Source organism: Myotis myotis, unplaced genomic scaffold (assembly GCF_014108235.1).
Source record: "Myotis myotis isolate mMyoMyo1 unplaced genomic scaffold, mMyoMyo1.p scaffold_m19_p_3, whole genome shotgun sequence".
NCBI lineage: Eukaryota > Metazoa > Chordata > Mammalia > Chiroptera > Vespertilionidae > Myotis > Myotis myotis.
The window spans coordinates 119,926,181-119,952,637 of record NW_023416335.1 but is presented as its reverse complement, the minus strand read 5'-3'; the positions used below and the strand labels follow the sequence as shown (position 1 = coordinate 119,952,637).

At 39.5% G+C, this 26,457-nt stretch overlaps 1 protein-coding gene across 16 annotated transcripts in view; it reads left to right on the top strand.

Annotated features, from left to right (window-relative positions):
• The window catches only part of ERC1 (ELKS/RAB6-interacting/CAST family member 1), a 520,764-nt gene that overhangs the window by 113,320 nt on the left and 380,987 nt on the right, over positions 1 to 26,457 (top strand). For 9 of the 16 annotated variants that reach the window (XM_036301306.1, XM_036301300.1, XM_036301295.1 and 6 more), the window contains exons 4-7: positions 9,354 to 9,428; positions 18,421 to 18,576; positions 20,437 to 20,529; positions 23,594 to 23,761. In XM_036301306.1, coding sequence (XP_036157199.1) covers positions 9,354 to 9,428; positions 18,421 to 18,576; positions 20,437 to 20,529; positions 23,594 to 23,761 — 492 coding nt within the window. The remainder of the gene's footprint in view (positions 1 to 9,353; positions 9,429 to 18,420; positions 18,577 to 20,436; positions 20,530 to 23,593; positions 23,762 to 26,457) is intronic. The other 7 variants (XM_036301303.1, XM_036301304.1, XM_036301312.1 and 4 more) reach the window with 2 other exon arrangements.

Below are 26,457 nucleotides of genomic sequence, written 5' to 3'. Positions count from 1 at the left end.
AAGCATTTTAAAATTTACCTAACTTGGAATTAGAGAATGGGAAAGTGGTCAGTTAAATTAGTTCAGTATCTGAATTATGAGGTATTACAAAGAAATGCAGTTTTAATATTTTCAAGTGGATAGAGAAATACCAAATAAAAATGCAAAGTATAGGTTATAGGATTTTATTAATAAAGATTATTTATAGTTAGTAGGATTCATTTTATTTTTGTTTATACATTTTAAAGTTTTATGCTCATTTATTGAACAAATATTGCTAAATATCTCCTGTGTACTCAGCTAATCACCTTGCTTACAGTGTGGAGAATTGATTAAATGTGGACAAACTGGAGGCTGGGAGAAAGTTGATGAGTTGTTTGTTTTAATGCAGGTGAGAGATTATTGTGGCCTGAACTGATATATATATATATATATTCAGAGTTTGTCCTGGATTAATGTATTCTGGATTTTACTGTCTTCCTTAATTAACTGTTTTGTCTTGCAAGATTTAATGTAATTTTGAATTAACTTGATCCTTTTATGACTTGCTTTTAAACACTCTGTTAGGGGTAGTCTAGATAGTCTTCCCTCTAGAGCAGCGGTTCTCAACCTGTGGGTCGCGACCCATTTGGGGGTCGAACGACCCTTTCACAAGGCTCGCCTAAGACCATCGGAAAACACATATATAATTACATATTGTTGTTGTGATTAATCACTATGCTTTAATTATGTTCACTTTGTAAGAATGAAAATACATCCTGCATATCAGATATTTACATTACGATTCATAACAGTAGCAAAGTTACAGTTATGAAGTAGCAACGAAAATAATTTTATGGTTGGGAGTCACCACAACATGAGGAACTGTATTTAAGGGCCGCAGCATTAGGAAGATTAAGAACCACTGCTCTAGAGCTACTGGTGGATGAGCTCTACCCCTAAGACTTGGCCTTTCTAGTACCAGTATTTCTACTAAGTGCCTCTGATATTCTCTTCACTTTGGAACTTAAATTTTTCCCAGCCCAATGTGAATTAAGGTAGTTGCTTAAATCATAGCTCTGTGGTAAGTGTTTTGTCCTCAGTAGTTGTTCTTTGTCTGACATTGTGGAGTCTTGCCCTGTGCATGCACACTTTTTGACCAAAGACTCAAGGGGACCCCTGTCAGATACTGCTGCCCTTCTGGCTAGCTTCCTTCTCTATGTTATTCTGCTTTGCATATTTCCACTGTCTTTAGGAGTCTCACACATTGATGTGTCTTTTGAGTTCTGCAAGTCTGTTGTTTTCTGTTTGGGTTTCCCCTCCTTGCATCACATATTGGATAGCAGGTCTGGGCCATCACCTTGTTTGTTTCTTTTCCTTAAGGATCAGAGTCCTATGATGCTTGTTTTTCAATTTCTGAAAACAAGTATTTTAGTCATTTTGTTTAATTTTATTTTATTTATTTTTTTAAATTAAATCTTTATTGTTCAGATTATTACATTTGTTCCTCTTTTTCCCCCCCATAACTCCCCTCCTCCCAGTTCCCGCCCCACCCTCCGCCCTCACTCCCCACCCACTATCCTCATCCATAGGTGCACGATTTTTGTCCAGTCTCTTCCCGCATCTCCCACACCCCTTCCCCCGCCCAAGAATAGTCAGTCCATTCCCTTTCTATGTCCCTGATTCTATTATAATCACCAGTTCATTCTGTTCATCAGATTATTTATTCACTTGATTCTTAGATTCACTTGTTGATAGATGCATATTTGTTGTTCATAATTTGTATCTTTACCTTTTTCTTCCTCTTCCTCTTCTTAAAGGATACCTTTCAGCATTTCACATAATCCTGGTTTGGTGGTGATGAACTCCTTTAGCTTTTCCTTATCTGTGAAGCTCTTTATCTGACCTTCAATTCTGAATGATAGCTTTGCTGGATAAAGTAATCTTGGTTGTAGGTTCTTGGTATTCATCACTTTGAATATTTCTTGCCACTCCCTTCTGGCCTGCAAAGTTTCTGTTGAGAAATCAGCTGACAGTCGTATGGGTATTCCCTTGTAGGTAACTGAGTTTCTTTCTCTTGCTGCTTTTAAGATTCTCTCTTTGTCTTTTGCTCTTGGCATTTTAATTATGATGTGTCTTGGTGTGGTCCTCTTTGGATTCCTTTTGTTTGGGGTTCTCCGCGCTTCTTGGACCTGTAAGTCCATTTCTTTCACCAGGTAGGGGAAGTTTTCTGTCATTATTTCTTCAAATAGGTTTTCAAAATCTTGCTCTCTCTCATCTTCTGGCACCCCTATAATTCTGATGTTGGTATGCTTGAAGCTGTCCCAGAGGCTCCTTACACTATCCTCGCATTTTTGGATTCTTTTTTCATTTTGCTTTTCCGGTTGGGTGTTTTTTGCTTCCTCCCATTTCAAATCATTGACTTGATTCTTGTGCTCCTCTGGTCTGCTGTCGGGAGTCTGTATAATATTCGTTATTTCAGTCCGTGTATGCTTAATTTCTAGTTGGTTCCCCAATATAACATCGAGGATCTCATTAGTTTTCTTGTAGATCTCATTAAGTTTATTGGCGGCTTCTAAACAGTTCTTGAGAGACCTTAAAAGTGTGGTTCTGAACTCTATATCTTCCATTGACAATTTTGTCCTGTTTCTTTGTCTCTGCATTTTGTTATGCTTCCTTGGTCCACCCCCTAGTGGTCTTTGTGCGCAGTCTTATAGTTAAACCTTGATTGTTGTAGCTAATACCAGGGAGGGTTTGACCTCCAGGCCAAGTGGCTATGAGAATCAGCTGTGTCTGCAGTGAGAGAACTTCTGTCCTCTAGGGAGGTGCTAATCTAGCCTTTGCCTGAGGCTATCCGGCAAATGCCTGTGTGCAGGGCTTGGGCGGGGCGGGTCGCACAGGATCAACAGGGTGGGCCGGAGAGAGCAGTTATGGCGGCTCTCAGTCCTGTCCCCAGGGGCTCTGCCTCTCTGAGTCCCAGCACCCGCTGCAAACCTCGGAGAGAAAGCTGCACTCGCTCTGACCGAAGCCAGACAGTCCCGCTTCTCCCGTTTGAGTCTGGGTCCCTAAAGACTCGCCCGTATCTGGAGCTCAGAGTCTGTGACTCCCTCCCGATTGAAAACGCCAACCGCGCCCTCCGCCGCCAGCCCGCTCCGTGCACTCCACACCTCAGAATTTGACTTCAGCACTGCGCCTCCTCTGAGTGTCCGTATGCGTTTCTCTTTCCTCTTAGTTGTAGGACTTCCACTCAGCCAGCGTTCCTGTGGTTCTGGGTGATGTCCGTTCCGTTTTTTAGTTTCACTTTTGAAGTAGTTGTTCAAGGCAGCAAACTCCGGCGTTAACCTATGCCGCCATCTTGGTTCTCCATTTTGTTTAATTTTAAAATAGTTTGACAGGAGGACCAGTTTTCTATCTATTATGGTCATACCGTATTGCTTTTGAAGGGAGTGAGAAATAAATAGGAAACTCGTTGAAGCATTTAAAGCAGATTAGTGTCATGATTTGTTGATGCTTTATCAAGATTACCTCAATACTCTCTTGAAAATGGACAGAGCAATTGGAAGAAAACTAACTAGAGACCATTATAGTTATCTATGCTTAAACTAGGCTAGAAATGGAGTGAAACATAAATTTAGAAAATATTTTGAACACAAAACAGGATGTGCTATTGAATTACTTGTGGGAAATGAAGATCTGGGAGGAATGAAAGGAGACACGGGTGTTTGGCTTGCGCTACTAGTAGAGTAGTGCCATATATAACCAGATGGGGAAGACATCTCTCACCAGATTAAAGAGAATATCAAGAGGTTTTTCAAATTTTACTTAATAAATAACTTTGAGTTCCCTGTTAGATATCTAAGGAGAAATAGCAAATGAGCAGTTGGATATGTGAATCTTGAAATCAGAGCAGAAGGCAGGCCCAGAAATTCATTAGTATCTCAATTGAATTTTAAGCAATGTAGATTAGAGAGTTTAGATGGAAAAGAGAAAAGGGTTTAGGACTGATCCCCCAGCCACTATAGTACTTGGGGGTCTAATTTAGAAGCAAGAACATACAAAATAAACAGAAAGGACAACTGGAATGATAGAAAAAGAAGACTGTGGTATCACAATAATTAAGAAGAAATGTGTATATTGGAGGGAGTGGACTACTACTTTGAATAACTCTGAGAGTTCTAGGAAGATGAGGACAGAGCCCTAACCACTGGCTAAATGGTTAGAGCATCTGCCCACACACCAAAAACAAATCTATATGAATGCAAAAGCCTTAAGTTAGGAGCAGGACTGATGTAGTGAGGAAAAGCAAGGAGGCTAGTATGTCTGGAGACCAAGAGGGAGTAATAGTAAGAGATGAAGCCAGGCAAGTAATGGGGCCAGATCACATAAGGCCTTCTGGGCCAGCCTAAGGGCTGTCACTTTTACTGAGTGAAATGAGGGGCTTTTGGTGGTGTCAAGTATGTTTGACTTCTGTTTATTTAAGCAAGTAAGAATTTATTGGCCGCAGCAAAAACATACTTTAGGCAGTGAGGCAAGGAAGGGCATAGAAGAAGCAACAGGAAAGCCTAGGCTCGGCTGCTCTGGCTCAAAAAGGGGGGAAAGGAGGCCGTGGAGACAGGTTCAGGGGGTTAACCCGGGTTAACTGCCACTGCCCATTGTTCTGCTTGCAAGTCTCATGGGGTCCCTTAGAGGTTTTGGGATTTGTGTGGAAAGGGGAGGGGTGGAGGAGAGGAGGAAGGAAATGGCACAGGCATGCTCCCTGGAAGGAGAACCTGCTGGGACCTTCATTTTCAGGGTTTTAAAGGCTGGGCATTTAGGGGCGGTCTTGGGGACAGATCAATAGAATATTCATCAGCCTTGACTTTTATTTTAAAAAGAACACTCTAGCTGCCCTATTGTGAATAGGGAAGTCAACTTAAGGAAAAACTGTTGCTATAATCCAGGTAGTAGGTACTGGTGGCTCAGATCATTTTGGCAGTGAAGATAATAAGATGCAGTTAGTTTCTGGAGACATTTTGAAAACAGGAACAACCGGATTTCCTGATAGCTTGGATGTAGGTGTAAGAAAAAGGAGACTCCTCTAAGTTTTTGGTCTAAATAACTGGGTGGACACATACCATTAATCGTGCTGGGATAGATGAAGCAAGTTTAAAGGGGAAAAATTTGAAGGTCAGTATTGGATATATTAACAGTGTGGTATCTATTTGATATACACATGAAGATGCTAAGAAGGCAATGGTATATACAAGTATGAATTTCAGCAGGAGATAAAATTTGGGAGTTATTATTAGGTGGATTGTATTGAAAATTATGAGACTGGATGAGAACACCAAAGGAATTAGTAAATTGGAGAAGAGGACTAAGGTTTGATGCCTGTGGCACTCCAAGGAGTTAAGCCCTGTCGGTCACCTCCAAGGAGGGTGCCAGTGGGGGCCCCCCCGATTGCCTTGCCAGTCACCCCGCAGATCGGCTCTGATTGCCAGCCAGCCCTACCCGTGCATGAATTCCGTGCACCAGGCTTCTATTTCAAATATAATGTAGTAAATGTTAAAGGACAGTTATATAGTATGTGGTATCCTATATAATAAAGTGGGAATATAAAAATTGACTGTCACTCCGCCATAAAGATGGTGGCGCCCACAGCGGAGGCCAAGTTCCCATAATGAGCCTTAACGAGCAATTAGCAGGGACCTGAGCCTGTTCCCCCCCCTCCCTCCTCCCCCCGTGGGGCTTGACAGGGGACCTCAGGCTGCGCACCCCACCTGGCAGGGCTTGACGGGGAACCTCAGGCCACGCCCCCCTGCCAGGCGGGGCTTAACAGGGGATCTCAGGCTGTGTCACCCACCCGGCGGGGCTTGACAGGGGACCTCAAGGTGCGCCCCCTGCCCTGGCCCGGGCTGGGATACCTCAGGCCGCTCCCCCCTCCCCGGCTCCAGGCCAAGGGACCTGAGGTTGTGCCCCCCGCCCGGCAGGGCTTGACAAGGGTGGGACCGGCTGGGTCTGTCTGGATCTAGCCCAATGGGGGTGGTGGGCTGGCTGGGCCTGGGTCTTGCCTGATTTTGAGGTGCATGTGGGTGGGTGGGGACTTGACTCTGGGTCCTGTGGTGCACCCCAGACTCTGATAGGAGGAAGATTTTCATATATATTTTACTAATTTTCTTTCATCTCTGACACTTCTATTATAGAGAAAAGGTAAATAGCAATATTAAAATATTTCCTCTAATTAATTACCTTTTAATGTGCACAAATTTTGTGCACTGAGCCACTAGACCAGTGATGGCGAACCTATGACATAGGTGTCACAGGTGACACGCAAACTCATTTTTTTGGTTGATTTTTCTTTGTTAAATGCCATTTAAATATATAAAATAAATATCAAAAATATAAATCTTTGTTTTACTATGGTTGCAAATATCAAAAATTTCTATATGTGACACAGCACCAGAGTTAAATTAGGGTTTTTCAAAATGCTGACACGCTGAGCTCAAAAGGTTCGCCATCACTGCACTAGACTATACTAATAAAAGCCTAGGTGACTGTCATGCCCTCGCATCATCACAAGATGGGCGCTACAAGATGGCCACACCCCATGTCGTCACAAGATCGCAACACCTCCACATTGTCACAAGATGGCCACCACAAGATGGCCATCACAAAGATGGCCACCCCCATGTCGCCACAAGATGGCCGCTGTAAGATGGCCGGCAGGGGAGGGCAGTTGGGCGCAACTGGGCCAGGAGGAGAGAGCAGTTGGGGGCGACCGGGCCAGCAGGGTTGGACAATTGGGGACAATCGGGCCGGCAAGGGAAGGCAGTTAGGTGGGGACCAGGCCGGCAGGGAAGCGGTTAGGGGGTGATCAGGCTGGCAGGCAGGTGAGTGATTAGGAGCCAGCAGTCCCGGATTGTGAGAGGGATGTCTGACTGCTGGTTTAGGCCCGATCCCATAGGGGACATCTCCCAAGGGGTCCCAGATTGGAGAGGGTGCAGGCTGGGCTGAGGGATACCCTTTCATTGCATGAATTTCGTGCACTGGGCCTGTAGTGAGAAATAAGAGGAAGTGCACATAATTCAGCACAGGAGTAGGAAGGGGTTAAAAGATTCCTCTTTACCTAATTCTTGAAAGTTTAGTAGCCATTTGTTATTCATTCATTCGACATTCATTGTTTAAATATCTGTTAAGTACTTATCAGTGTATCAGCTACTGTTGTAGGCACTCTGGATTCATCAGTGAATGAAACAGGGACCCTGGCCCTTGGGGAGCTTACATTCTTATAGTGGGAAATAAATAATAAACACATAACAAGTAAACAAATTACATAATGTGCTAGAGAGGATAAATGCTATAGCAAAAAGGAAAAGTAGAGTAAGGTAAAGGGGAAAGGACATGTGGGTTCTTATATTAGTTTTAAAATAGGGTAGGCTGCACTGAGAACATTACACAGCAATGTTTTTATGGAAGATTTCAAACCTATACAAAAGTAGTGAGAATAGTATAATGAATCTCAATATGCTTATCATTCAGATATTCCAGTTACCAAAATTTTGCCACACTTGCTTCCTTTTTTAAAATTTTTTTCTTCACCAAGATTTTAAAGCAAATTCCTAAAAGGATGTAATTACCTCTGTAGACTTCAGTACGTATCTATAAAACATATGGACATCATCTTGCATAACCACAATGCGATTATCACAACTAATAAACCTAAAAACAATAGAAGAGATATTTGAGCCAAGACTTGAAGGACAGGAAAGAGTTTAGGCAACAAGAACATCTGATGTAACTGGAGAATGCCTAGCATGTTTGAGGGATAGTAAGGAGTCATAGTATGGCTTAAGCACAGTAACTGAGCGAAATGGTAAGAGATGGGGTCTGAAAGGACTGTGGCTTTACTTTGAGTCAGATGGGGAGGCATGACAGGGTTTTGAGCAAAGGAGTAGTACCAAGATCAAATTTATGTTTAAAAGGGATGCTCTGAGTGCTCTGTTGAGAGTAGACTGTAGGGAAGCGAGATAAAGAGTGAGAGCCTGATTGTTGTTGGATTAAAAAGTATATTTTTGTTAGTGGCTCACTCCAAGTAGTAGCAGTGGAGATGGCAAGAAGTGCTTGGATTTTGGATATATTTTGAAGACAGAGTTAACTGGATTTCCTGACTGGCTGTGGCTTGAAAGAAAAAAAGAAGGCATTAAAAAGATTCACTGGTTTTTGACCTGAGTAACTGGAAGGATGGAACAGATTTTTGGAGCATTATAAAGAGTTTAATCTTGGGTATGTAGAGTTTGAGGTAGTTGCTAAACATACAAGTGGGATACCTAATTGAATATTTAAGACTGGAGTTAGGGAGAGAGGTAGCAGAAAGGGTAGTGTGTGTTAACAGTGGTTTTTGTCATTATCAGCAGCCAGATGGGTAGCGTGGATGTTCAGAAATTATTGGTATATCAACTGTTGACTGTTCATAATTTAGAACTTCTGTCATTTAATTATGGCTACTCTTTCAGGAATAGATAGCTCAGTGAAGTTTGCATTTCTATTTTCCATTTCTCTCAAACCATTCTTCCTGTTCAGGCAAGAATGAATAAATTAGGTGAAAGGTATAATTAAAGTATACATTGCTTTTTATTATGGCTAAGCACTCTCAGTTGGAAAGTATTCATCTGGGTATTCTTTGGGGAACACTAGAGTCTGTCCCAGAATACTTTGGAAGTACTGACAAACTCAGAGACATTCTCAAAATATGACAAAATATTTTGAGGTGTTCTGGTAACTTCAGGGTGGGTGATCCTTGGAGACCCTAATTGTGATATTACTACCATCACTTCCTTCCTTCCAGAACCTGAACTCACTAAAATTTGGATTAAAAAATAGCCATGTTTTCCTGATATTTTCTAAACATGAACTACTTATGAAACTTGTTCAGCAGTCTTATCTTTTTCTTTCTATTTGTAGCCCTACTGGAGAGAGATTTTCATCATTGATAGCCAGGTGGTTGCTACTCTGGGGGTGGATCTTATGGAAGGCATGTTATCAACACTAGTGCTTATGCAATGTAGACTGATTGTGACTGCTTTTATTTCTCCTTTTAAAAAGGGAATATTTCTAATCCCCTTTTTGGATCATTTGGAGTTCTGATTTTGTCTTAGAGTCATGTAGGGGATGTGTTGTAGTTTCAGCGGTTGTAGTAGCTGGGGTCTGTGAGACTAATTTTAAGTAACTGGGTGTTCAGAGATTGGAACCCTCCTATGCTTTTTTAGCCTGTATACAGTCTGTGGGTTACCTGTTTTACAGAGAAAGGTCAGGAAATAGAGAAGGATCAGGGTATTTTACAAGCCTGGGAGGACCACCTTTTGTACACAGTTACTCTTTCTCCCCCCACTTACTCTTCTTTTATTTCTCTTATATAGGAGATGCATCGGAGATTTGAGAATGCCCCTGATTCTGCCAAGACAAAAGCTCTGCAAACTGTTATTGAAATGAAGGTAAGTAAGAATCTAATAATCTTATGAGTTATTTTACACATGTAAGGGATCACACACTGTTATGTATGAGTTTTAAAAAATGGTATCCTATATAATAAAAGGGTAATATGCAAATTGACCCTAATGGTGGAACGACCAGGTACGACTGGTCACTATGACGCGCACTGACCACCAGGGGGCAGATGCTCAACACAGGAGCTGCCCCTGGTGGTCAGTGCGCTCCCACAGGGGGAACTCTGCTCAGCCACAAGCCGGGCTAATGGCTGTGAGCGCAGCAGCAGTGGCGGGAGCCTCTCCTGCCTCCTCGGCAATTCTAAGGATGTCTGAGCGTTTCTGGGCTGCCAGAGGGATGTCTGGCTGCCAACTTAGGCCTGATCCCCTGGGCAGTGGGCCTAAGCTGGCAGGTGGACAGCTCCCAAGGGCTCCAGGCTGCGAGAGGATGCAGGCCAGGCTGAGGGACCTCCCCCCCCCCACCCCCCCCCAATGCACGAATTTTTGTGCACCGGGACTCTAGTGTAATAATATTTTACTCATTTTGAAAATTGAAAAGAAATAATGACACTTAGTGAAAATGACACTTTAAAAGAACTTCAGTTTCAGTTCCTTTTAGTTACAGCACATAACTCAAATTGGACCATAGGGGTTGTCCAGAATTTCTTTCAGTCAGCTATTCTCAAACCTTTGATCTCAGGACCCCTTTATACTCTTAAAATGACAGGTTCATTTCTAGAAAATGTCTGCTAAATATCAAGTCTGAATAACCATAGTTTATCTGTTGTTCTTTCTAATAAAAATAGTTTTCTATGAAAAAAAGTTGCTAATTCAGCTTGCAATTCAAAGAAGCACACAAGTACTTTTCCTGGGGATAGTCACAATACTTCTTACAGCAGAAGTACCTGCCTAGTTCCTTCCCATTTTATCACACAGAATATTAAAGTGCTATGTGCTCAAAGCTTGAGATTTATGAAAAGTAATAAAGTAACAAGACATTAAATTAAGCAGTCTTTAAAATTTTCTTTTTTTTTCTGTGAGTGCCTGACACTGAAGAATACAATGACTACTGTGGTTTGGTGCTACTGCCCTTTGTCCTAAGGCACTTGCAGTTTTGCCCACCATTGCTTTTATACCTTGATTAAAAATGTTTACACAATAGAAAAGGCAAATAAAGTGATAGTATTATTAAGAAGATAGTTTTGACTATGCAGACTTACTGAAAGGGTCTGGAGGACACCCTCAAGGTTTCGTGGCCATACTTTGAAAACCTCTGCTTTAAATTAACAGTAGGTTGAAATCTTTAGGCTGTATGGTATGGCAGTTGGCAATGAAGAGCTTGCCTTCTGAGATAAATTCCCTGGACTCAAAATCTGGCTTTCCTTGACTGTGTGACACAGAGCAAGTTACAGAACCTCTCTATACCTCAATTTCTTTATTAATAAACTAGAGGCCCAGTACATGAAATGTGTGCCCTGGGGGTGTGTGTCCCTCAGCCCAGCCTGCACCCTTTCACAATCCGGGACTGCTGGCTCCCAACCACTCGCCTGCCTGCCTGCCCGATTGCCCCTAACTGCTTCTGCCTGCCAGCCTGATCACACCCTAACCACTCCCCTGCCAGCCTGATTAATGCCTAACTGCTCCTCTGCCGGCCTGATCGCCTCCAATTGCCCTCCCCTGCAGGCCTGGTCCCCCCGACTACCCTCCCCTGCCGGCCATCTTGTGCAACGGCATGGCGGTCAATTTGCATATTACTGCTATTATATAGGATGGTGATATAAATAGTACCCATCCTGTAGGTTATTTTGAGGTTTAATTAGTTCAAAGAGTGAAACACTTTGAAGAAGAACTGGCTCATAGTAAACATTCAGTTACTGTAAGCTGCTGTTGCTATTATTATTTTTATTAACATGTTCTTTTATAATAAAGCTAAAAGATTTCTATGGATAGGGTAATTCTCTCTCTTTCTCTAACTTTTTCATATCTCTTAAAAAGTTTGACACTGGCTGGTATGGCTCAGTGGCTGAGCATTGACCTATGAACCAGGAGGTCATGGTTCTATTCCCAGTCAGGGCACATGCCCAGGTTGCAGGCTCCATCCCCGGTAGGGGGCATGCAGGAGGCAACTCATGGATGATTCTCTCTCATCATTGGTGTTTCTATCTCTCTCTCCCTTTCCCATCCTCTCTGAAATCATATATATAGATAGATAGATAGATAGATAGATAGATATACACTGAGTGGCCAGATTATTATGACCACCTGACATTTGTAGGCAAATTAGCAATAATTTCACACTGAAGTTGCTAGAGGGCCAGACCATTATAAATAGGGAAGCAGGTTGTTTATCACAACAGTAGAAGTGGTTTTTTTCTGAAGATATGGGTAAACAACACGATTTAACAGCCTTTGAACATGGGATGATCATTGGTGCTCGGAGCCATGGAGCGAGTATCAGCAAAACAGCCAAAGGCCTGTTCGAACACCTTTGCTGTCTGCAGTTACCAAGATAAAACGTCTCCAATTTGCGCTGGAACACAAGGATTGGACAGTTGAGCATTGGAAAAAAGTCATGTGGTCCGATGAATCACGTTTCCAGTTGCATCATGGCAGAGTGAGAATTTGGCGGAAATAGCATGAAAGCATGCACCCCACATGCATGAGTACAACCCTTGAAGCTGGCGGGGGAAGTGTTATGGTTTGGGGCATGTTTTCCTGGCATGATTTGGGCCCTTTTATCCGTGTGGAACAACGTCTGAATAGCACAACATACCTAAGTATCGTTGCTGATCAAGTTCATCCTATCATGTTGATGGCGTATCCCAATGGAGATGGCTTCTTCCATCAAGACAGTGCGCCAAGCCACTGTGCTCATATTGTGTAGGAGTGGTTTCAAGAACATGAGGGAGACTTTACCTTGCTTAGGTGGCCCCCACAATCACCAGATCTCAATCCAATTGAGCATTTGTGGGATGAAGTTAAAAGAGCCAACAGGCAGCTGGTTCCACAACCATCAAATCTCACAGAACTGAACAGTGCTATTCATCAGGCATGGTGTCAGGTTCCTCGCATCACCTTTCAACATCTCGTGGAGTCAATGCCCAGAAGAATCGCTGCAGTACTGAAGGTAAAAGGTGGCCCAACGAAGTATGATGGGGCAAAAGGTGGCCCAACAAAGTACTGATGGGGTGGCCATAATAATCTGCCCACTCAGTGTCTGTCTGTCTATCTATCTATCTATCTATCTATCTATCTATCTATCTATCTATCTATATGTTTATATACCTATATATGTTTATATATCTATATTTATACATATTTATATATCTTTAAATAAATGTTGACACTATATTTTGCATTGTGGACCTTCATTTAATATTTGTTGATAGGAAAAGAGTATTTAGTTTTTGGTACATAAATAGTTTTCTATAAATAGATGCTTCTCAAATACAGTTATAAGAAGTGTTGTCTTAATTTGTATGATTTCTTCTTAAAACTTTGTTTATATTGTGTACATCTTTATTCTCAATGGGGAAAGGATTTACCAACTCCAAATTAGTAGATTCTGGATTCTTTGTAGTTAGACAATTAGTAGTCCTGAACATAATCTTGTAAAGAACCTTTAGAAAGGTTTAATTGAATGTTCACATTTCCCACAGGTTTATTTATACATGCTATTTCCTGATCCCTGTTAAAACCTAAGACTAAAACGCACGAATGTACTACATTCACAAAATTATTTTATTTACATTTTGACAAACTGGGGAAGTATAATGGTATTAATTGTTAGTGGATCTATTTTAAATCCCGTTAATCTTTAGCCATTCTGCTTCGAGACAGGAGATTCTGAGATTCTGGTGACTCAGTTGGACATTATGCTGAAATCACAACTGAAATAGTTAAGTTGCTGAGAGTGTGGCATGAGGTAGAGAGAATTATGAAGATCTAGAAGAGTCTTTGGGGAAAATGGGAAAGAAAGATAATTGATAGACAAAGAACCCAACAATCATCTTCAAGGTGATGTAATTGTCCTCCTTCTCCTTCCTCCCCCTTCTTTTTCTTCTTCCTCTTACCCCTTTCCTTCTCCCTTCTCCTACCTTCTTCCTTTGATCTTTTTCCTCTCTACAACTCATCCCTCTCATGCTTCTTCATCCCTTTTTCTCTATTTTTTTCTTCTTTTTCCTATAGCAGTGGAGGAGCAGGGAAGAATTACTGTGTGGCCCTAGGGTTAGAGTTTTGCTGGAGAGATATAGCAATATTATTGGTGTGCAAATGAATTGTGAGTGATGGTGAAAGAGTAATTTGGATGATGAGTCCAGGAATGTAGCCTGGATGGGAAGGAAGAGAATTTAGAATGGACTGCCAGGTTGGGAGAAAATGTAAAAGTTAGGGATGTGGAGATCTCTGTGAGGTTGAAGAACAGCAGATAATGAGAGTCATGGTGTGATAGGCCTGGGAAGAGAGTCCTGGGTAGGTAGGATCCAGAGTGTAGTACTTATAAACTGGATAGCTAAAATGGACTAGAGCAGCGGTTCTCAACCTGTGGGTTGCGACCCCTTTGGCGGTCGAATGACCCTTTCACGGGCGTCGCCTAAGACCATCCTGCATATCAGATATTTACATTACGATTCATAACAGTAGCAACATTACAGTTATGAAGTAGCAATGAAAATAATTGTATGGTTGGGTAACAACATGAGGAACTGTATTTAAAGGGCCAGAAGGTTGAGAATGACTGGACTAGAGGATGAGTTCATTGGAATCCAGGACATCTAAGAATTCAGACATCGAAATCCTAGGATGGTGGCAAGAGGCATTTGAAGGGAAGATTGGTGCCAATGTCAGGTGTCAAAGGCTTCTTAAATTGAGCAGGATTGGCCCTGGTTGGGTTGCTCAGCTGGTTGGAGCATTGTCCTGTACACCAAAAAGGTGTGGGTTTGATTCCCAGTTGGGGTGTGTATGGGAGGCAACTAATTGATGTTCCTCTTTTACATCGATGTTTCTCTTTCTCTCCCTTCCTCTCTAAACTAAATAAAAATAGCCCTAGCCAGGTTTTCTCAGTGGTTAGAATGTCAGCCAGCGACTGAAGGGTCTTGGATTCGATTCTAGTCAAGGTCATGTACCTCGGTTGCAGGCAGTTAAAGGCTCTATCACTGGTCCTGGTCCCGGTTGGGGCACGTGTGGGAGGCAACCAATTGATGTGTCTCTGTCACATTGATGTTTCTCTCTCTGTCTTCCCCTCCTCTTACCCTTCCTCTCTCTCTAAAAACCAATAGAAAAATATCCTCAGGTGATGATTTAAGAAATAGAAAATAAAATCAATAAAAACATATCCTTGAGAGAGATTTAAAAAAAAAAAAGGCAGGAGTGACTGGGAAGTCCCTGGATGGCTGCAGTGAGGAAAGTAGTGTGAAATGGAGCTTTAAATATGAGCTTTAGATAAAGGGGAATGGCTTTGAGAAACTAGGGTGCCCACACATTTCCCTTGCTCCTTTGTGGTGCTGGAGAGAGTTCTGGAAAGTTATATTCTTTGGGAAAACCATGTATTCTTGGAATTGGGAATTGAAAAAAAGTTGAGGAAATGGAAATTTAATGAGGAACAGGATTTCAGTAGACTTAGTGGGATTGGTTGGTTAATGATGGAAGACCTAGGGCTGGAGAAGTACAGACCAGTAAGATGATAAGGAATTTATTTACTTAATTATTATACACTAGAGGCCCGGTGCTCAGTCCCTCGGCCTGGTCTGTGGGGATCTGGCCGGAACTGGCCCTCCAACATCCCCCGAGGGATGCCGGATTGCAAGAGGGCAGTTCTTGGATGACACACCCTAGAGAACTGCAGCTGCCAAGTCACCGCAGCTCAGCAGCTCCTGTGTTAAGTGTCTGCCCCCTGGTGGTCATTGCACATCATAGCTACCGGTCAGCCAGTCGAATGGTCGATCGGTCGCTTAGGCTTTTATATATATAGATTCTAGGAGTAAGAAACCTCATTGGAAGAACTATCCTCGAATTAACCCAGCCTGAGTACTAGTTGAGTTGGTGCTGGAACTAGTTGAACACATCGTGCATTAATTTTCTGGCCTGATTTCAGAGAGTAGCCAGACAGGTTCATTTTCTGTGCAGTCTGCGCCTGCCACATGGCTTTCAGAGCTGCAATTGTGGTCCCTTCTAGGGAGAAGCTTTTATTCTGCATGATGTGGGTGCTGATTTGCCTATCTGTGTTGGGATTAGGGAGAAGATGGGTAATGTTCCTTGGCAAGCTCCTTTTGTAGGGTTTTGTAGAGGTGGAATCTGTCTGTATGATGTGCAGAGCTGGAGTTCTTAGTTGAAGGCTATTTGCCTTGTGTGGAGTACCAACGGTGCTAGAAATACACACCCTCCTTCCCCTGGCCTTCTTTCATTGCCATCCAGGCTAATGTCCGAGGTGAACCACATTTCACTTTCTTTCATTTGTGGATTAATCACATGCATATGCCTAGTATTTTAGTCATTCTTGAGGTATTACATCCTAATATTTCCAGGAAGATTTATAGTCATCTCAAAAGTGAATTTTCAGATAGTGCAATTGAAGTAGTAGCCTAAGGTCCAATAATTTTAAATAAGTAAAATCCTGGCTTAGGTTTAGAATATCTCTGATTGTACTGATTAATATATTTTATTTAGAATCAAATGTAAGTTTAATTTGAATAGATTTGTAAAAATATTTTTTTTGTTGTGATAATTTTAAAGGGTATGTAATGTAAGACAGAGGAATACATGCTCCTCCACTCCCCTGAACCTAATAGCTAGTAGTAGTTGTCTCATGATAAATCCTTTAACTTTTATCTACATGATAACAAGGAGAGTCAGTCCAGCAATCCTTGAGCTAAAGTGTAACAGGAAGTCATTCTCAAAATTACCTTCTAAAGGATGGTTTCTCTAAAATCCCAAATAAAATAAAGCCTGCACTTAATTGATATGTTTTAAGATCTTTTTTTCTTAGATCAGGGATGGGGAACATCCGGCCCACAGACTACATAAAGCCTGTGAAATTATTTGGTCTGACCCTGCAGAGGCATTAGGGGTGAATTAATGAAATACTTGACCAAATATAGCAGGCTAATTTTTAAGTTGATAGTTTTGTATGGCCCACAAATAATGTTATAAATATCCAAATGGCTCCTGGCAGGAAAGAGGTTTCCCACCCCTGTCTTAGATGAATAAGCATATGTAACTATTGATATAAATATATCTGTTTTGTGTAGTTTTTCTGTAACTGACAACATATAAAGTGGTCTTTCTGTAATTAATGACATTTAAAGTAATCACTAGATACAGTCACAAACAAAGCCAAGACATTGAATATGGAATGATATTCTACTAGGAGGTGATATTTGTGGTTGTCATGGTTTACAAAGACAGTGGTTTTTAAAAAAAATTTATGAAATATTTCATATGTATGCAGCAGTATAAGAAAAAGATTATGCGTATGAGAAACTGTAACTGTTTTTTTTAAATATATTTCTTTATTGATTTCAGAGAGTAAGGGAGAAGGAGAGAGAGATGGAAACATCAATGATGAGAGAGAATCATTGATTGGCTGCCTCCTGCATGCCCCCCACTGGGGATCAAGCCCGCAACCAAGGCATGTGCCCTTGGCTGGAATCGAACCTGGGACCCCTCAGTTCGCAGGCTGATGCTCTATTCACTGAGCCAAGTTGGCTAGGGCAACTGTAACTGTTAATGTAATTATTTATCTCTTTGCTTTTCTGCGGTGGCATGTTATAAAATCTTAATTATCCTATCTAATCCTATCTAATAAAGAGGGAATATGCTAATTGACCGTCAAGCTGTTGCAAAGATGGTGGTGCCCACAGCCAATAAAGAGGGAATATGCTAATTGACTACCCCACCCTCAAAGATGATGGTTCCCACAGACAATAAGGAGGGAATATGCTAATTGACTGCCCCGCCTTCAAAGATGGCAGCTACCACAGCCAATAAGGAGGGAATATGCTAATTGACTGCCCCACCCTCAAAGATGATGGCACCCATAGCCAATAAGGAGGGAATATGCTAAATGACTTCCCCACCCTCAAAGATGGCAGCTCCCACAGCCAATAAGGAGGGACTATGCTAATTGACTACCCTGCCCTCAAAGATGGCGGCTCCCACAGCCACAAGATGGCTGTGCCCAGTCCCCTCAGCCCCACCAGGGTGGCAGGCACGTGGCAAGGCCGGGCCTGCCCCCAGGTGGGCCAAGCCGCTCCGCATGCCTGCCTCTGGAGTCCCCCAGTCCCCTCAGCCGCCCAGGGCCAGCCCAAGGCGCAGACAAGCCTCAGATAGTGGCTGCCCAGCCGCTCAGGGCCGCCTGAGGCTGAGGTAACCAGGGCAGGCCAAGGCTTGCGCTGCCAGCAGTGGCAGCAGCAGAGGTGTGATGGGGTGTCACCTTCCCTTGATCGCCAAGTTGCCTCCCGGACTGTGAGGGGGCAGGCTGGGGTGAGGGACTCCTCCTCCAGTGCATGAATTTTCATGCACCGGGCCTCTAGTTATAAATATAGTTACACACATCATTGTATAAATCTTTGAAACCCTGTTACACATGCCCCCCTTATTTTGTGGGCAGAAATAAACCCTTTAGGAGTCACAAGTAATAGGATAAGATATTATATCTGGAAAAGGTTTTATTGTTAACATTACAAAAGTTTTCACTACATATCTATTGACCATAAGGTACAAAAAACTTTAACGAGTTTTTCATTTCTTTAGTTAATTCTCTTAACTTTAATTGAAAGGGTGCAGATGAGAGGAAGAGATAAAGGAAAAATCATATTACAGATGAGTTTTCCTCTTTCCATTCAAATTACCATAAGGATATATTTTAGAAGTAAGGTATCAATTGCTAGATAGCAATTTCCTTGCATATTTATTTTAATTAAATTTAACACCTCTAAGACTGGGTTGTTTGACTTCTCTGATTTCTCATGACTACTTTAATGTGTAAATCTTCCATTGTCCTCAGGATTCAAAAATTTCCTCTATGGAGCGTGGGCTTCGAGACTTGGAAGAGGAAATTCAGATGCTGAAATCAAATGGGGCTCTGAGTACTGAAGAACGGGAGGAAGAAATGAAGCAAATGGAGGTCTATCGGAGTCATTCTAAATTCATGAAAAATAAGGTAATGGTATGAGATATTGTAATTTTAAAAAGGGGTTTGAGAATTGATGCTTATTCCTACGCCCTTACTGATGATGTAGCACTTCATACTGTTTTATCAATCTTCAGGGAAGAATACCTGTAAAATAATTCTTTCAAGTGGAAATTGCCCAGAATTAAACTCAGAATTATAGATGTTCTATAGTTGTTTCAAGTTTTCATTTAAAACAAAATTACCTGTATGAGGCAAAGTATGTATTATTATAGTTTAACATTTCATGTCTATCAGTATTGCTGAGATGATTTAGTAGGATTACATCCAGTTGAGGTTTTCTCACTATGTGAGGCATTTAGTTCTCTACCTCTTGTGAAGTATTTTAAAAGTCAAAACCCTAAGAAGCTGAACCCAGTATACCCCCAGCCCCCATCCAGATATGGCTGAAATAAAATCATGTTTTTTCTTCAAATATAGTTCCATAAAGAAAAACCATTTGCTCTGTCCCTTGGAGAAGATCATTTGTATCAGGTTTATTGTTTCCCATGTGTGTTTCAGGTATATGTGAAGATAAGTATCACATGTCTCTCTATACTTATAAATTCACACAATATTCCTTCCTTAGATCTAAAGCCATTTAGATTCTATAAACTATTTAGGTGCATTGGAGTATTTAGTTTATTATAATTGTCAGTTTACAGGTTTGTTGTGGTTTAATTAAAAATCATACTTGTAATTATAAAATACTAGTGGCCCGGTGCACGGATTCATGCACATTGAAAGGAAATTATTTGAAAGAAAGATTTGTGCAGTAAATGTTTGTTTTTAAACTAGAGGCCTGGTGCACGAAATTTGTGCACTTGGGGGGGGAAATCCCTCAGCCCGGCCTGTGCCCTTGCAGTCTGGGAGCTCTTCGTGGGGGGGGGGGGGGGGCAGCACGCCTAAGCCAGCAGTCCAACATCCTTAGTGCTGCCGTGGAGGCAGGAGAGGCTCCCGCCACCGCCGCTGTGCTCACCAGCTGTGAGCCCAGCTTCTGGCTGAGCAGTGCTCCCCTGTGGGAGTGCACTGACCACCAGGGGGTAGCTCCTGCATTGAGCGTCTTCCCCTGGTGTTCAGTGCACATCATAGCAATCGGTCATTCTGCCATTTGGTCGATTTGCACATTAGCCTTTTATTAGATAGGATTGCCAGTGCCTGTCATATGTACTGGCTAATTGGTTGCGTGCGATTGGCGCCAGTGAGAACTTTATATGTATCATGCATGCGTGAGTCAATGTTGTGCATCATATGTACTGGCTGGTTGGTCGGATGGTTGGATGGATGTACGGTTGGTCACTTAGCCTTTTATACATATAGATTACCTAGAAAATAAGTATCCCCCTTCCTCCTGCCATATCCCAATTATATTATTCCCCAATTTCTCAGAAGTGAAAATTGTAAGGGAATGAGACAATTAAAACTATTCCTCCTGTTTCTGACTTCTTACTGTGGTACCCATACCTGGCATATAAATCTCTAGAATATTCCACTATTATTTTAAGAATCTGCTGTTAATGACATGACTACTGCCAATTTCATGTTAATTTGAAACTTAAAATTCACATATTCAAACTTTCTTTTAGTTTTCATTTTTTGTCCTAATTTGAGAAAAAATATTCAGCAATATAAGGTCTGGTTCTCACTTGCTGATTAGCACATCCCAGTTAATTTTAAAAACTCTGTGAAAATAGAGAAACCATCTAGGGTCCTTTGAAGAGGGAATTAGGGAAACAGATTTGATTGGGTTACCAATATATATTATTGTTACTTCCAGTTACTGCTCTGGCTCAAAAGCAGATAAGATCCAAGTTGACACATAAATAAAAAAGAATAATAATGTCGTGACAGGTAGAGCAACTGAAGGAGGAACTAAGTTCGAAAGAGGCTCAAGGGGAGGAGCTGAAAAAGAGAGCGGCTGGTCTTCAGGCTGAGGTCTTTGCCGTAAGATTTACCCTCTTGTGTGCAGTGATCCCACAGTGGGACCCTGCTAGCTCTGGCTTCTGGATGGCTTACACTTTTCATTTCCTATGGTTGGCAGCTTTGCCCAGTACTGGCACTAACCAGCCTGCTCTGCTCTTTAACCAACTCCTGTTCAGCAGCTTGAACCATATGTCACTTGTGTGCAGTGAGCTCTCACATGTTCTGGAAGCCCTATACCTGGTTCTTTATTGTTCCTTTTGTCACTGTATGGATGGTACTTCAAAGCTTGTTTATTCTCAACTCCTTTCCTGTTACTAGAGACTTGTTGGTTTACATAAATGGTAGTTTCTTTTTCTTCTTAGGTATATACAGATGTTCTAGTATTTATTTGAATTTGAAATTCTTGAGTAAAGTGCTTTATCTTCATATGTAGACATCTTTAAGTTTCCATTTGGTGGTTTTGCAAAAAAATGTTCCTTTCTATAAAATAGCTGTATAAGCAAGATGGCGGCATAGGTACTTTATTCATATGCCAGCCTTGGAAAAAAGGCTTCCCTTGTGTTATCCTATTACCCAGCTGACCACTCAACTTTTTCACCAAGTCCTGAAATTGGTTGAGCAGAAACAATGTGTGAAATGTTAAAAATTGAGTATAAAATGTTAATTGGAAATAAAAAAAATAAATAAAAAAAGATGTATAAAAAGTGATTAGAGTTATTTAGACTTACCTACTAAATTAGATAATTAAAGTCTTTAAATCAAATTCAGTTTTCTTTCTTAAAGAACTTAAAATTCATTTCAAAATATAATAAATTAGCTAACACTTGAGCACTTATTATAAGCATTTTATAACCTATTAAATAGGTATATTATCAACCTCAATTTATAGATGAGGACACTGAGGTAACAGAGTGGTGCTTAGGAAACAGCCAGTAAGAGTCAGAGTTTGATTTTTACATAAGTAATCTGGTTCCAGAACCTGTGCTGATAAGCTCTTCACTCTACTACCTTATACTAGGCTGTGCACACATTTGTCACACAAGTGTCAGAAGAAACTACTCTGAAAACAATTGTGGGATAAGACTAGAATGCAGCATTAAAAAAAACCTTATGCTAATTTGGTATGTTTGCTGTTTATGGACCACTTTCTAGTACAGGGCGAGAAGTGAAACATTCTATCTGAAAGGGTCTAATTTGGTTTGTGGTAACCATGTATTGTCTAGAGAAGATAATCCATAACTTCCCTCTTTTTTTCTCAGCTACTATTAAGTAATTTATTTTTGTTTTAAACAACAAGCTAATCACTTTCATACATTATTTTATTTAATCTCTAAACAACATAGTGGCACTGGTTCACTTTCTCCTTATTACTAATTAGGAAACCAAGGCTTGTACTCCTAACTTTTAAACACAATTTGTGCTTCTAAACTCTGCTTTCTATTTAGAATATTTTCTTTATTTTCTCAGTCTTTATGATCAATATAACATTATTTGAAAATTCATAATGCAGATGATAGGAAACTGAGATTTTATATTTATTTTTGATCACATGATTAGAGTTAGCTGGAAATTTGAGTCATCTTTAAGCCATAGTTCTTTAGCTGAGGAAGTGATAACACTTTGAACATTTCTCCTGAATATTCATTCATACAGCAAATATGTTTTTAGTGCATTCTGTATGTTAGCGATAGGATAATACTAATGTTTGATGTTTGTTGGTAAATGGATATCATGAAAGACACTATACCATTCCAGTATGTGATAACTCCTATATATTACAGGATGAAAATAGATGCTATTTATAATTATCTTCCACTGATGTCCTTAGTCTCCTCAAGTACTTTGCATGCAATAAGTACACAAATATTTGTTGAATGAATAACTATATCTGTAAATGGGAGTTCATGCATATGAGAAAAATGCTTGTCTTCTTCTTGAAATTTATTCTTAGGGCTTTTAAAAAGTCTAATTTTAATTAAAGTAAAATTTATTTTATATTTCTTCATGGAAAATTGTTCTGAAAAGATTTGCCCATTATATCTAAGGTTATTACAATAAAATATTTTACATATATTTTCTTTAGAAAAATAAAAAGTACTTTTCCTTTCATCAGTGATACTGAAATTATTGACCTCTTGTCATATTTCTACTTCCAATAATTAATCTGTCTTTCAGTGCACAGTTACCTTCCTAAGCAGTAGACATAATGTAAAAGCAGATTTAATTTCTATTACTTTGACTTACATTTAGAATAAAAGACTATTTAAAAAATTTTTAGAAACACAAATGCAAAGGAGGTGTTAGAAATAAATATTTCTAAGTTAAGATGAAAGAAATTTATAGGAGAATGAATAATCCTATTGATATGGATTAATTACTCTGTCAAATTACACATGATATAGATTCTTACAGAAAGAGTTATTCATTCTCTGTTTAGGTCATCTTCATTTAGTTAGAATGGCATGTTACAGGTAATATAATTTTGTAGGCGAAGTCTTTTTTTAGGTCAATACTCCCAACTCATCAAAATTATAAATATTTAAAAGCACACATTTATAATGTCTTATAATACAAAGTGGATTTTAAGATAAAGATTTTATGTAAACTTTTGAGAATGAGAAAAATCTTAATAAAAAATATAGCACAGTCAGCTTTTGATTTTAAATTTAAATAGCAATACTAGAAAGTGTTTTTTCTTTTCTGAATTACATCTACACTAATTCTGATTTATGTTCTGAAAAGGCCTGACTTCACGAAATGAAAAAAGTGTAGTTCATATTCTTATTAATGTGTCATAGTATTCTAATTGAATTGGAATTTTTCTCTTTCCATTCCTTTTCTAAGGGATTTAAAAAAATGTTTAAGAGACACAATAAATAAAACTGGAAATTTCCCTATTAGTCAAATAAGCTTTGTGAATATCTAAGATTGGATGATGCAAAGAGATGACTTATGTTCTCTCATAAAATTAATGATTAATGCTGCTTTTAGTTTCATATCTTGTGACTTAGATTTGTCAAAGATCCAGATCAGAGGTGGGTGTTTTATTTCTATTTTCCTTACAGCATTTTGTTTTTTTCTATAGATTGGTCAGGTGAAGCAGGAGCTCTCCAGAAAGGACACAGAACTCTTAGCTCTACAGACAAAGCTAGAAACACTTACGAACCAGTTCTCGGACAGTAAGCAACACATTGAAGTGCTGAAGGAATCCTTGACTGCTAAGGAACAAAGGGCTGCCATCCTGCAGACAGAGGTAAAAATGGTTTTGGGATTTGCAGGGACTTGATTCCTTGTCATCTTTTCATATGTATTACCTGTGCTCTTTTTGTTATATAGCTTAGATTTGGGAGATAAGCATAATGTTATGATGAATTCTTTAGCAATATGATCAATTATTATACTAAAATATAACCATTTTGTTTTTGGATCTAACAAATTAAAACTGGTACAGTTTATATGTTTTTAATACTTTGGATTTCTCTAAGTGTACTTTAAATTAGCATTGTGAAATGAAAACATAGTTATAAAATAGAAATCTAAATGAAGGTTTTGTTCTTTACCATGGTGAATCTTCTGGTCATGAATGGCAGTGAGTTTGGTTATCCCATGCTTGGATTATTAAGTGTTCTTAATTTTTTATATTATAAATAGCTTTAAATAGGCAAACTGAATTTAGAGATGTTCTAGATAGATCTTGTTTTTAAACTACAGATCATTAGACACTGTGCCTTCATATCCTGTTTGTTAGTATTTTTAGAAATCTTAGATTAGTCTGTCAGCCCTGATTTCAAGTAGGGATACTCTATTTCTAGGCAGATGAGAATATCATGCTTGCAATGAGAAGAAATTGGTGATGCTATTTGGATTTACTGTCTTAATGCAAATATCTTTTTAAAAATATATTTTTATTGATTTCAGAGAGGAAGGGAGAGGGAGAGAGAGATAGAAACATTGATGAGAAAGAATCATTGATAGGCTGTCTCCTGCACACTCCCTACTTGGGATTGAGCCTGCAGCCTGGGCATGTGCCCTGACTGGGAATCAAACTATAACCTCCTGGTTCATAGGCTGACACTCAAATATGAGCCACACCAGCCAGGCACTGGAAATATTTCAATGAAGTAGGTAATTTAGATAGGAATAGGTAAGTAGTTCTGCTTTATAGAAGAAAAATAAAGCATACAGTATGGACTAGATTTTTTCTTTTCTTTTAAAGAACCAGATCATAGATAAATAAGGGCATAGTTTGATGGAAAAAAGGAATGGGGAGTAAAAAGAATGCATAAAAGCTATATCACAGATACCTAGATCAGAATCTTCAAGGGAGATGGAATGTGAAAATGACCAAAACTATTTCATATAATATTTTTGTACCATTTGGGACTTTGTTTAAAATTAGAGATTTGGATGAGTTATTTTACTTATAACTTAAATTTTTTCTCTATTTAAATTATGTTTAATTTTATTATATCAACTTCATTTTAACTCAGAGGGATATTTTAGGTATAAATAAGTCTCACAGTTAGTAAGCATCACAGTTATTGAGTTTGAATTTAGCCTTACCACCCAGGTGCATGATCCTGGGCATGCTGTTTACCTTCATTGTGCCTCACTTTACATATTTGTAAGGTGATGCCTGCCTCATAAGGTTGTTGTTAGGATTGAACTAGTTTATTCATACCCAGTGTCTGGCACACAAAGTAATGTTACCGTAGTTTTTATAATAAAATTAGCAAATACATAAACTTTTAAAATGTTAAGAGAACATAGTTGGTTTTCTTTTCATGGGCATAAATTTTATATAGAAGATTTGGTCTTTCACATTTTTATTAAGCTACATTTAGGTTTATTAAGGGAATTTTGAATATAAAATTATGTAGAAAATGTTACTTGCATTGTTATTACTTTATAGTTTTATTAGCGTTTTCTACTTCAGTGACAGGTGTGCATGTAGTACTCCAAAAGGGTCAGAAGAGGGTGTGAGTGTTTTAGACATGAGCCTGCTTTCCAGTTTTGCTCCTCTGATAGCTTTGAATGGAGTCTGCAGGGTGGGAAACAGAACCAGGCAGTTGGTTAATGATAATGCAAACATTTAAAAGCTTGTCACATTCTAATAAATGACTTTTTCCTCTAGGCAATCCATCCTTCTCTTTGTACACCTCTCAAATAATGTTCTTATTAACTAGGTCTCACACAGATGGGCTTGTGATTGGTTTCTGGAACCATAGAGAATAAAGACTGTATTTGTGGTCATTCTTGAATGGTTTTTGTATTTGTTTTTAGCTATTATGGGAGTAACTGAATTTCAGTGATTACCTCATAAGTTACAGGGACAACTGCTCAAATATGTCAGTCTCATCTTAAAATGTAACACTATATAAGCTAACTTGTCTTTGAATTTGGGATGATTATATGTATGTAATATACCTACTTATTAGTATTTAGTAATATACCTACTTATTAGTATTTTTTTTCTTATGTTAATTCGATGACACTTGACAAGAGTCACTTTTTCCAAAGCAACATTCTCATGTTAGAGCCCATAATAGGTAGTTTGAACCAACTCTGAAAATTCTCATATATTTCTGAAATTTGATATTGATTTTATTTTTCTCTCTGCAGCTACCCTAGACTTTAATTTCACTTTCAAATCACTAAATTCAGCACATATGAAAAAGAACATGTATCAAGGAGTTTTTTTTTAATTTTAAAATTCATTAAGCAAAGAAGGGATATTAGAAAAGATCTGATTTTTGAATGCCTTTTCTGTTTCTATTGATATGATGATGTGGTTTTTATCTTTCAATTTGTTTATGTGATGTATTACATTTATTGATTTGCGAATATTGTACCAGCCTTGCCTCCCCAGAATAAATCCCACTTGATCATGGTGTCTGATCTTTTTAACATATTGATGGATTCTATTTGCTAATATTTTGTTGAGGATTT